Raw genomic sequence first — 12,517 nt, 5'->3', positions numbered from 1 at the left:
GACTGTGCCTGACGGCATGGGCTAATTCGGTAATCATTGCCATTCTCCTCCTGGGATCCTGCAGCGAACATGGCAAAGCGTAAATACCACCGTGGTGTGCTTTGTCCTCCCGCCCAGGACAGCTCTTCCATTGGCGGCCTCCAGGGTGGGTTCCTCACTCACAGTTTAACCCGTCCTCCCCCACCGCACCTCTGGCCTTGGGCTGCCTGAACCACACACAGAGTCTCAGGATTGTGTTTAATGAACTGATCGGTTCTATCACTTTATTAAATCGATCATCATCTGAAAATACATTTTGGGTACTTGGAAAATGTAAACTAAAATATTGACTTTACACAGCGCAGATGAGATTTAGGGGAAATGGTCGTAATTTGCTGCTGCCCTGAGCTTCAGGAATGCAAGTCAGTAAGAAGTGAAATCATGATTTTTCTCGTGTATGGGTACAGGAGTTGCACAAGTTGTGCAGCTGTGTACCATGAGGAAGAAGAATACTGTCATTTTTCATCAGTGCTTTTTTAGCTGTATTAGCTCAAAGGCTTTCAACATTAATATTGGTAAATAAATACTTTACATCACTGTTTCATTCTCCTACAGACATTGTGCCAATTTTGACTTCAACTGTAATTGAGTGTCACAAAGCAGGATTGAAAAACTCGGCCTTCACTTTTGCCGCTATGTTGATGAGACCAGAGTATCGTAATAAAATAGATACTAAATACAAAAAGAAAATTGAAGGAATGGTCAGGTGAGTAGTGTTAATCTCAACTTTCAAATGTACATGATCTCAAGGTTTGTAACATTATTTTTGCTCATAAAGCCTACAGGCTTTATCCTGTTTTCATATTATTTCACTGTCAAATTTGGGAGGCTAAGAACCATTTCCCCCCTTCTCTGAAAACTAAAGGCTCTTCAGTTCTCTTTCATGCAATAAACATTAAACGCACCGTGCACGTCAGGTGCTTCCTAACCAGCAGTGACGTTTTTCATCTGGTCCCTCCACACGTAGGTGCAGCCACACAGCTCTAGTTGTGCAGCACTGTGCTCTTCCGTGATTTAAACGAGGGGCTAATGGCGAACATAAAAAAGGAAGGGCAAATAAAATAGATGAATTCCTGACATTTTCCTCCTTAGGTGAAGTTCTGTTTTGATAGATCGTAACCAGTGTTTTCTGCCAGAGGAGGAACTGTAGGTAAGCATATCAGAGCAGGGCAAGCATATGTAATGCTTTTTTTATTTATTCTACTAGTCTCTAGCTGATTTTGAAGCTCAGGGGCTTCCTGAAACCCATACGGGTCATTTAGGTATTTACTAAAGTCTCAACAGTCTCTATAAGCTCATCCAAGCTCTGAAGTCATGTAGATTTTTAGCGACAGATGACTCCTGTGACAAGAAGTTCCATGGTCTTGACTGGTCCCCAACTAATTTAATGTGATGCCTCATAGTTTTCCTCTTGGAAGAGTGATCCAGCTTCTCCTGCGTCACTTATGAATTTGTCGACCTTTTTCATTTCCCCTCTGTCAATCATATCTTCTCAGGACCTGAAGAGTCTTTGCTTACCTAGCTAGTCTTTTTGTGATACTGATCCTTTGGCTTTTCTTATAACCTACACACTGTGTTTAAGGTGTGAGCAACCCATGGATTCATATAGTAGCCGAAAGAGTCGCTGTTCTGCCTACTTGATTTGCTTTTACTGTTTTTTAAAGTGACCTGATGTTTTCATAGCATGTATTAGAATTGCAAGCTCTTGTTCCTAAGGAACAGCCGTTCACCTTGTATGTGGAAACTTTTTTCCAGTAGGCCTTGTTTTGGCTTCCCCTTGGTGTCATCACATTATTATCATTTATATTTTATGAGCATGCAGAGTAGCAGGTTAGCACATATGGTTGCTGTGAAAACTGTTTATCCTATTCCATTTAGTATATTGTATAACCATTTTTTAAAGTCATGCAAAGCTCATCACTATTGCCTGCTTGTTAATATTTAGTTACGTTTAATAAAGTTACAACCTGTATAGTCCTTCCAGGATTCCAGCTTTATTTCTTGTTGCTTCAGTTCTTTGTGGTCACTACAGTCAGAGAAAATCACCGTAATAGAGAAACTGTAGGTTTATATTCTGTACATACAGACTGTGGGTTTTAAAAGTTGTCCAAGTATTATCATCTGTTATAACTTTAAAAAGATTGTGTTGTTTCAAAGTAGATGGAAGGTAACCTATTTCTGAATTGACGTAATTGTGATGAAACTTGGGTGATAGTTAAAAGGAGTTACCTGGTAGAATATAAAATATCAGCTGGAAGCTCTGCAAATAACTCAAAAGAAAACGCCCAAATACCAAAGGCACTGTAAGATGTCTTTGTTCAAGTTCAAAGCACTTGAGAGTTTTATTTGCATTTGTATCCCTCTTCTAGACGTCCGGCTGCAACAGAGGCAGAGGAGCCAACAACTGCCTGTCCCTACTGTGGGTTCCAGCTCCCAGAGTGCGAACTGCTGTGTCCCAGCTGTAAAAACAACCTCCCGTACTGCATTGCCACGGTGAGTTCTGCTGCGTTCCCTGCCCTGTGAGACTTCACACAAAGTTTTTCTTTCCTTCTGAAAGTAAGTAAGTTCTTCTGAACATCGTTGGTTTGCTGGTAGATTCAAGCTAGATCTTTTTATGAGTTGAGTTGTTATTCGTTTGGCTGTGGTTTTTTGGGTTTTTTCCAAGCTGTTAGCAAAACAGTAAAAAAAAAAAACAAAACCCACTCTTCTTGTCCTTAGCTATTGTAAATTGCCACCTACAAGTTGTGGGAACTTAAGGGTGACAGTAAAGCTAAGTGGTCTGCGAAGGCCCCGTGCAGCAGGGTTCCCCTGAGCACCCAGCCCACCCACGCTCGCTGTGGGTTGTCGAGCAGAGATGGGACCCTGCAGCCAGTGCCTGCCCAACCCTTTGCTGGGGGCTCCAGGGCTTGGAGCAGGAACAGCAGAGGTGGAGGTTCCCCCCCTTCTTCTGCCACAGACAGGAGCCTCTGGAGGGCAGAACTCTCCTCCCCTCAATTCCAGGCTGCAAAGACTTCAAATAAAAATAATTTTTTAAAAAAACACTCTTCAAAAAAACATGGTTTAGGGACTGTCCAGAGTGTAAGAGAATTTTTTTTTAGGCACTTCCAAGGCTAAGTAATGGTTCAGCCAGTGACCTCAGTGTCTCTTTTATTACTGATCCTTACAGAAATAAGAAGTTCTAACAAACATGTTTGTTTCAGGATATTTGAGAGTGTACTGAAAAGGTAGGGATGGGCTGAAAGAGCCAAGCAGTCCTCTGTTCCCAGCATCAGTACAAAACCTTTATACTGAGGTTAGCTACTATATAACCAACACTTTCTTTTTTTCTTTGTCACACTAGAGTTACAGAAAAAGAAACAAAATTTGCTTGAGCAGGAATCAAATGTTGGAGTTAACGTTCTTTATTAAAACTAAAGAATTCTTACAAAAAGCTATTAATAGCAGTTACACTTTTTTTTTTTCTTCCTCCTCTACTGTTTTAGCAGAGTAAGATGACCAGTATATTTCAGTATATAGCTTAAGGAAAAAATCTGAGGCTTTTAAATAGAGATTTATGAGCCAAACATAACGTACTTATCCATATATATTTCACATTATTTACTCAGGCTCCATCTTGGTTATAGGTTGTTTACACCACAGGTATTTGTAACCTCATTGGGAATGCAGTGTTTTCATAGGTCTTCTGGGAGTCCATGTCAAAACAGTCAACTGGTGCACAGTTTATTAAGAGCATAAATCTCAATTTAGGGCAAGGTGCTGTTGCATTTTCTTATAGTATTGAAAAGATACGATTTTTTTTTTTTTTTTCTATGAAAAGCAAGTTAGCAAACCATACCAAAACAGAGGACATGATTACTGTTTAAAGAAGTAAGTGCCAGGCAGCAACTCTGCTCCCCGATTTGACAGCGGTGACTGCGACCTCCTGGGCTCAGGTGATGGGATGTGGCTTTAGGGGCATTTTTTTGAATGTCACTTCCAACACTAAAAATCTCAGTATATTTACACAGAGCTGTAACCACAGAGCTACAAACAACATTCTAGAATTGCCCAACTAGAATTTTAAAAGTTGTAATTCAATACTTTCTTTCTTTTTTAAAAAGAGGAATGCAAATTACAATGAAAACACTGCATCTCATTGAGAGTTCCTTCTCTAGTTACAGAATTTACACAGTAAATCAAACTACAGTAACACTACTACGGTTTTTGGTGCAATTCCTTAAGATCTTCAGAACATGGTTGATGAGTTCTCACAGCAGCAGTGTCCTCAGGGCAACACACACCCCATTTAATTACTTGTGGCTTTTGTGTGCAGGGTCGGCACATGGTACGGGATGACTGGACAGTCTGCCCACACTGCGACTTTCCTGCCCTCTATTCAGAATTCAAGAAGTAAGTTGGAGTTTATTTTTTCCTAGTGTAGGACACCAATGTTTGATCGTATTTTAGGAGCAAATAGTTTCATTTGGTACCAAAGACATGCCAGCTGGGGTGGGGTGGAGGAGGAATCGCCCTAGTTGGTAGTTTCATCTGACATATAGAACATCCCTTCAGAATGGACCAAAAATTATGATAAAGAAAGATCTCGGCCAGAGACACAGGGCTCCAACAGGAACAGTACTGAAAACAGAGGAGGAGGTTGCCCGAGTTTCTCAGTTCTTTCCAGGAAGACGACCCAATACAGGGGCTGGAGGAGGAACACGGGCACAGCAGCAGTCACCAAACCAAACAAAACACAGACTACCTAGTCCAGAATAAAGCAGCAATAATCTCACATCCCCAGTAATGGGACTGGGCAAGCTCTGGTCCCATGTCAGGAATTGCAAAGCTGCAGAAACTTGATACTCTAGCCCAAGCTCCTGTGTCTCTCATTGCCAAACTTTCCTCATGCCGATGCAAACAATAGCAGCCTTCCTGTTGTGCTCTTTGTTTGGTTTTAGCATTTGAGAACTAACCAACTTCTGCTCCACCAAGACAGAAGCAGCTGCTGCTCAGGCCTGGCTTTCCGTCTCAGACTCAGCTGTTTTCTTTGAAAAAATGTTAAGAGTTATCCTTTGACCTGTCACCCTTCTTTTAAAACAGCATGTTACAGACAGAGAACATATGTCCAATGTGTTACAAATGGATTAACATTGTTAATCTTAAGAAAATAAATGACTGCACACAGTACCTGAAACCAGAAGATGGGGACCAATAACTTCAGGTACCTGCCAGAAGCCTGTTTTTTTTACTGATCGGGGTTCTTTCTGGATGACAGTGGGTGTTCTTCCCAGCAAGGGAGATGCAGTGTTCATGAATCCAACTTAGAGCGTAGGTCTGTGCCTCAGCTAACTCAGACCCAGCTCCATCACCTACTTGCCCTCAAGAACATATGAACACGAGCAGGTTTGGCTGCTGCCACTAACCTGATGGTTAAATCATTCCAGCTGTGAGGCTTTAAACCAGATTATTTCTATGATCCCATTGTCATCTGCAACATGTTCTGGTTTGGAACTTGTTCCTGAACACCACTTGTGTTAGTTTGAAGATCTCAGCATCATCAAGTCCTTCTACAGATCTATCAACAAGTGTTTAAAGTACAAGAGGGAGAGATGCTAACTGGAAGGAGCAGATCTAAAATGCAGGTTACGTGATGTTAGCTTCTGTGTTTAACAGAATATAAGACTAGATCACAGCATAACAGCAACTCAGTAGTAGCTTCAAATACTTGAATTTCAAGGAAGTGTGTGGAACAGAGCACTTAGAGCCAAGATTTTGTCTTTGTTACCAGAATGGTTACTGAAAATGAGTTTAAGTTCTTCATTACCTTTGCACTTTGCAAATCTGCTTTCAAACACCTTGTGAAAACGTAGCTATAGGTCAGAAGAAATGCACAAGTGATACTATAGATTGTGTATACCACAATAACCTTGTTTTAATTTTTCTTCTAGTCTGAGAAAACCTCATCATTTCGTATCAGTCTTTTTTTCTTGGGATGTGACTAACCCCCTCTGTTTATTTTCAGAACTGCACTTGTCTGGCAAGCAGCAAGGAAAACTACCACTACATTACACAGCTCTTCCCCACTAGGATTTAATAACAATCACCACAGCACCTCTGTTTTGTGATAGCCTGTAAATATTTAGCTTTTGATAAATTTTGTACTTTGATTTATTATAGTAATAAACCTGATTGATAATTCTTCTTACCAAGCAGAATTTGCATTTCATCAACTTCAAAGGCAAACCAAGGGGAAATTCTGCATTATGCAAGTGGTAAAAGCCCCACAATGCTCATGGGTGGTTTTGTTTTCAACATCAGTTCTGAACTTTTATGACTATTTTCTATTAAGTACTCCTTTCTGGGTTTGACTGAAGATAAAACTCACAGGTGCATGGGCTGCTCAAGTTTTGAAACTAGATCTCTCTCTGTCTCTAATTGAACCAAAGGGAAGTTGTAAGAAAAGGGTAACACCACATCCTGTACACAAAGGAAAGCCAGAACCTTGAAAGAAAAATGAGGGACAGACACAGAACTTAAACAAAACTTTTAAAAAGACTCCTGTGAAATGTTTTATTGTAATTTTATACACTGCTTAATTTCTATAATGTACAAATATGCAAGTTAGGTTTGGGGTGGTTTGGGTTTTTTTGCATCACATACTATTTACAAGGAGTTCACCACGTCAGGGGATTTACTAAAAAGAAAAAAAAAAAGAGAACCAAAAGACAGCAGTGAAGTCCTAGGAAGACTCAGCATAAATGCCAGGTAACTAAGCATCACATTTGGATTGTGTTCATGCACCCCAGTGTTTGCTGCACAAGGATATTTATACCTTGTATCGTTGTAGCAGGTTAAGAGTAAGTACAGCACTGCAACAGCTGCATCATCTCTATAAGAGGAGCATTTTCAACACACTGGTTGTTCTTCCCCAGCTCCAGCACTGGATCCTTTTCATGTTCCCACCAGAAGTTAGATAAGCAAAGCTGCACCCAGAGCAAGACTTTATGCTATTTAATGCCTTGTTTTCTCTTTTCTTTTCCCCTCTTTTTTTGTTGTTTCTTCATTTTTCTCTCTTTGTGGCAGCTTGGAAGACTTCACTTTTTTTTGCTACAAACAGAACATATAGACAGTTTAAAATCCAACTGAAACCTGACAAAAACATAAGTCTAAACACAAACAGTTAAAAGAAAAAGCCAACTCTCCTCTTCCCCTCCCCTTTCAGGTAGAGTTTTTTAATGCCACAGAGAGTACAGAATCCCCAATATTCAGTCTTAAGGGCTGACCACAGTTCTTGCATTTGGCAGTAGGTACAAAGGGTATTACTGAATTGCCATCTGCAACATCAGAGAATCACAGAAGTGTCAGGTTTGGAAGGGACCTTAAAGATCATTTAGTTCCAACCTCCCCACCATGGGCAGGGACATGCCCCACTGGACCAGGCTGCCCAGAGCCCCATCCAGCCTGGCCTTAAACACTTCCAGGGATGGGGCTTCCACCACCTCTCTGGGCAACCTGTGCCAATGTCTCACCACCCTCATGGGGAAGAACTTCTTCCTAATGTCCAATCTGAACCGATCCATCTCCAGCTTTAATCCACTCCCCCTAGTCCTATCACTACCTGACATTCTAAACAGTCCCTCACCAGCTGTCTTGTAGGCCCCCTTAAGATACTGGAAGGCCACAAGCACCAGCCTGTGGCTGCTTCTAACCAACAGCACCATCCCCCCCAACACCTAAAATATTACTAAAGTTTTGGAATTGGATGCAGTATTTGTGAGTTTATGATGATGTCTCACTTTGGTCCAACATTCCAACAGAAGGCAAAAGGTGGAAATAACATTTTCATGCTGCTACTAGTTAGAAACATACAAGTTGTGAGACTATAAGTTTTAAAAATCACTGTACATATAAAATGTATTATTTTAAAATTCAGATGATGGTTACTGTTCTGGGACTTGTAACAAGACAAAGAAGTTTTGTGTGGTAGTTTAACACTGAGAAAACTAAGTTACCTTAATCATTGCGTCACTTTCAATAGTGTCTTGTTCATCCTCATCAGACTGGTTCTCTTCCATCTTCATGTCTTCATCATTCAGTTCCAAGGTCAGCGCAGATCCTGACTGCCTTTTAGATGTCTTGATAGAATACAGTGAATACGGTGTGAGATGTGCCTCTTTGTTGTAGGCACGTGTAAAAGCTGCTTTGACCTGTTTGGTTGAAAGGAAACACTATGAGCATCAGCTTAGGAACTGTAGATTGTAAACTAACCAACTCTTGACTACAGAGTCCATATCGTATTTCCTTCAGGAAGATGCAGTCAGAGGACACTCACAAAAGGACACAGAAACTACCTAAGAGCTGTATGGTGAAGGCTCATTTTAAATGAGTCCCACAAAGTCCTCAGATCGAGTGTGCATCTTCAGATGCTTCTCACTTAGGCCTCCAGTAACTTCAGCACTGTTGTTCTGCTGCCACCTCACCCAACTCACAACAAAGCCACCTTCAGCTGCACTGAACACCCACCACGCTGGAGCAGCGTATTCAGACTAGGGGTACGCACCCAGAAGTAGCGTAGGTTTAGTCATCAACCGAGAATTCCTCTCTTTCCCCGAGCACTTGGCCTGGGATGGGGGAGGCCATGGTTCATGGTTCACACCTGCCTAGTTTGCAGCAGGAACTTGAGGTTAAGCTCACCTTGTACCAGATGAGGGACCTAACCCCAACCACTGAAGAGAATGTGCTGCACACTGCAGAAACACCATATAAAACCACTCCAGATCTGGCGGTTCAGTCTAGCTGGGACCATGAAAGCCACAAGCTTCAAGCCAGCCCCTTACTTCAGTGTCAGGACCATAACAAATACAGTTGCACGTCCCGTCTCCCTTGCCCAACGGTAAAAGCAATGCACGAAGGTGATCCAGCTTAGAGCCAGGAGCTTGCTCAAAGACAGCACCTGCTTGCCCCAGCCCTTCTGTGTTCCACAGTTACACCCTGGGCACAGCCAGCTGCCACTGGTTCTTTATACCAGGAGCAAGAGGTGTAAGATTGGTGAACGGAGCACAGGTTCACTACTTTCAGGACATACCCCTGTACATTTAAATAGCATGTTTGACAACTGATTTACAAAGAATGCCATTAGCTAGTAACGGTTAATAAACAGCTGCAGCAACTTCAGCTTTTCAGCAGTACCTCCATACCACAACTATTATTCTAGGATTTCTTTAAAAAAGATATGGAATAAAAGAAAAAAAAAGTCATTAGTGAATTGTACCTTGGGGTCCAGCTTTGAAAAAGGACTGGGCTTGCCTCCCCACATGCTTATTTCCATGATATTTTCAACATCATCTTTCATCAAGCAGTAAGAGTCCATGAATGCTACAGCTTCTTGTACACCATCTGCTCCGAAGTCTTCCAAGGGCCGGACAAGCGCATCCCGCAAATGGGACAAATACTCCATATTTATCGTCTTCTTGCACGCCCGGGTTCTTGGTCAAATTGAAAGTAGTAAGTAATTGTGTACAAAACCACCACCATTCACTTCTCAACAAAAGCAACCTGTAGTAGGTAAGGTCCTCAGCAAACAGACAATTCAGTTGCTGTAAGAGTTAACTGCAAGTTGTACTGTGCCATTCCTTTCGCCACACTCACACTGGGGATAATTGATTCACAGTACTCCAAGGGTCTGGGGAGCACCCCTAATTGAGAAACAACTTCACAGGAAAAGAGTCACAGCACTGCTGACCAGAGTAGAAGTGTTTGCAGTCTGACTGCTCTCCAGGTTAAGTGCTAAGAAAGCATCCCCAACAACATATGAGGATACTCACAAAAAACACTTAAGTTTGTATCAAGCACAGCAAGGAATTAATGGTAGGTAATGAACTACACGAGAACTACATCGATATAAAAACCAGAAGAGGAACATCAGTACTACCTGAGACTCATGTGCATTGCCAGTTCTTGAGTGATACGATCGTGTTTGCCTGTGGATGAAAATTTCCCCAGCCAGCTGGGAAAGACAGGAAACTGGGACATGTAACCTCTCATCAGCTCCCCGGGGAGAACACTGGCATAAATAGCCTGAAAAAGGAACAGGCAGGACATACCACAGCGAATTAGTCTCACTAGCACCACGACACACTATCCCTACTCCTCTGCACAAAAGGGGGCAGTCAATACAGTTCCACAGTGGAAACGGCTCATTTTAAGAGAACTCTTTTTCAGTTGCTCGTTTGTGTGCAATCCCTTTCAGGTTACAGCTTCATCTCTTGTACCACTTTATTCGTTACCATGTTCTAAAATACCTGTGCAATTATCTGGATTTTACAAGCCATTTAGAAAAAGAACAAAAAAAAAAATAATATCCCAAACCTGTATGTTTCTCGTTTTAGAATGCAGTCAGATAAGCAGCCAACTTCCAGAATCATAGAACAGTTTCAGTTGGAAGAGACCTTCAAGATCAAGTCTAACCTCTCTCCTAGCCTTATCAACAGCACTAAACCCTGTCCCTCAGCACAGCATCCACCCGTCTCTTAAACACCTCCAGGGACGGTGACTCAACCACCTCCCTGGGCAGCCTGTTCCAATGGCTGACAACCCTTTCAGTATAGAAATTCTTCCCAATATCCAACCTGAGCCTCCCCTGGAGCCACTTAAGGCCATTTCCCTGGGTCCTATCACTCACCACTAGGGAGAACAAACCAAGCCCCACCTTGCTACAACCTCCTTTCAAGTACCTGTAGACGCCGATAAGGTGTCCCCTCAGTCTCCTCCAGGCTAAAAACAGCCCCAGATCCCTCAGCCAACTTCAGACAAACAAGGTCTCCAGCACAGAGACACAGTGAAGGAGATTGTTTCCAAAGAACACCAGGAATCCAAATAAACTCCGCAAGCTCAGTTCCTAAGCAACTTCTGTTTGGACCTGTGCTAAGTTAGGGGGCTGAACTAGAGGACCTCCAGAGGTCCCTTTGAACCAAACCTGTGATACGTTCTCCAATGCCAGTCATAACCCTTTAAGCACAAGTCTTGTCAATGTTTCAGTGATCATTAAAAGAAGCACAGTGACAAAGCTTCAGTACTCTCTGCTTTGGGAGAAATAACAGCCTGACCAGAGGCTGGGATAGGAGCATAAATAAGACAGACTTGGGTGCTCAAGCTTTTCAAAGTTTCAGAAGACTTCATTTTATGACACACTGTGGGTTCAACAGTATGGATATGCGAAACTGTCTACTCACCAGCAGAACAGAGAATACTAGATGAAGTATGAACTACACAAGTCAAATTTCAAGGGATCAGTCTTTCACACTGGGCACCCATAAAGCATGTAAAATGAGTCTTAAGCACTCACCTGTGTTGGAAGAAGACTCCAGTTTTGCTTGCTACGAATCTGTCTGTCCACTATATCACCGTCGCATATACTATCAGCTGCTCTACTCAAGAGCACCAAGTGCTTTTTCAGATTTCCTCTGGAAAAAAACCAAACACAGAGTGGATTGTGTTACAAAGCAGAAACACCCAGATATGTTTTAGTTTAGTTTTACTTGCTGGCACGACAGTCTGTGTCAATTTAAGGTATAGAATAACTCACCCGGCAGCAGCTGGTTTCACGTGTACATAGTTCTCCTGGACAAAGAGAGGTGCCAGGGAATAATCATGGAAGAAAAGATCTGATTTGTCTATAAGAGACATACGAGAAGCCTCCTCTCCAGTAGCAAAAACCTTCCGGACAACATCAAAAGGACCCTAAAGTAAATGAAATTTCAAGAAGTCAGTGGGTTCCAGATCAGGACAAACAATAACACACAGCACAGTATCAACAAAATTACTTCAGTAATGATACCCAACAATACCTGAATTTATCAGAACAAGTTCAATGTTCAGTATTTCCTGCCTAGCCCTTTACCAATTTGGAAAACTGTCCCCTAAATTAGAGGACGCAAGACGAGAAGTATGAGTTTCATAACTGCATCTTATGCAAGAGACCAGTACATCAAAATATGCAATCAGTTTGGGATTTACTGCTCCTCAACTATCTGTCACAAGTCTGAGAACTCCCTGCATCCCAGCTATTGGTGCATTAGTTCAGAAGATTCTAGCCTCGTAATTATATCAGAATATGACAGTAAAACCTAATCCAGTATATCATGAAGGGAGTGGAACATCTCCCGTATGAGGAAAGGCTGAAGGAGCTGGGTCTCTTCAGCTTGGAGAAGAGGAGGCTGAGGGGTGATCTCATAAATGTTTATAAATATGTCAAGGGGGAGTGTCAGGAAGACGGAGCCAGGCTCTTCTCAGGGATGTCCAATGACAGGACAAAGGGCAATGGATACAAGCTGGAGCACAGGAGGTTCCACAAAAACATTAGGAACAACTTTTTCCCTGTGAGAGTGACAGAGCCCTGGCACAGGCTGCCCAGGGAGGTTGTGGAGTCTCCTTCCTTGGAGACATTCAAAACCCGCCTGGACATGTTCCTGTGTGACCTACTGTAGGTGATCCTGCTCTG

At 42.2% G+C, this 12,517-nt stretch overlaps 2 protein-coding genes across 2 annotated transcripts in view; one reads left to right on the top strand and one right to left on the bottom strand.

Moving 5' to 3' along the window:
* WDR19 (WD repeat domain 19) overlaps positions 1 to 5,233 on the top strand; it is a gene marked incomplete at its 5' end in the record, with an annotated part of 26,760 nt that extends 21,527 nt beyond the window's left edge. The window contains 5 exons of the mRNA XM_009873395.1: positions 447 to 451; positions 595 to 745; positions 2,409 to 2,532; positions 4,352 to 4,428; positions 5,119 to 5,233. Of these exons, the coding sequence (XP_009871697.1) occupies positions 447 to 451; positions 595 to 745; positions 2,409 to 2,532; positions 4,352 to 4,428; positions 5,119 to 5,233 (472 nt within the window). The remainder of the gene's footprint in view (positions 1 to 446; positions 452 to 594; positions 746 to 2,408; positions 2,533 to 4,351; positions 4,429 to 5,118) is intronic.
* A 1,796-nt stretch (positions 5,234 to 7,029) lies between these two features.
* Positions 7,030 to 12,517, bottom strand: part of RFC1 (replication factor C (activator 1) 1, 145kDa) — a gene marked incomplete at its 5' end in the record, with an annotated part of 30,073 nt that continues 24,585 nt past the window's right edge. Inside the window, 6 exons of the mRNA XM_009873384.1 lie at positions 7,030 to 7,125; positions 8,031 to 8,225; positions 9,290 to 9,503; positions 9,950 to 10,095; positions 11,363 to 11,480; positions 11,603 to 11,757. Of these exons, the coding sequence (XP_009871686.1) occupies positions 7,030 to 7,125; positions 8,031 to 8,225; positions 9,290 to 9,503; positions 9,950 to 10,095; positions 11,363 to 11,480; positions 11,603 to 11,757 (924 nt within the window). The remainder of the gene's footprint in view (positions 7,126 to 8,030; positions 8,226 to 9,289; positions 9,504 to 9,949; positions 10,096 to 11,362; positions 11,481 to 11,602; positions 11,758 to 12,517) is intronic.

This window comes from Apaloderma vittatum, unplaced genomic scaffold (genome assembly GCF_000703405.1).
Source record: "Apaloderma vittatum isolate BGI_N311 unplaced genomic scaffold, ASM70340v1 scaffold6770, whole genome shotgun sequence".
NCBI lineage: Eukaryota > Metazoa > Chordata > Aves > Trogoniformes > Trogonidae > Apaloderma > Apaloderma vittatum.
This window is presented reverse-complemented; position numbering and strand designations above follow the sequence as displayed.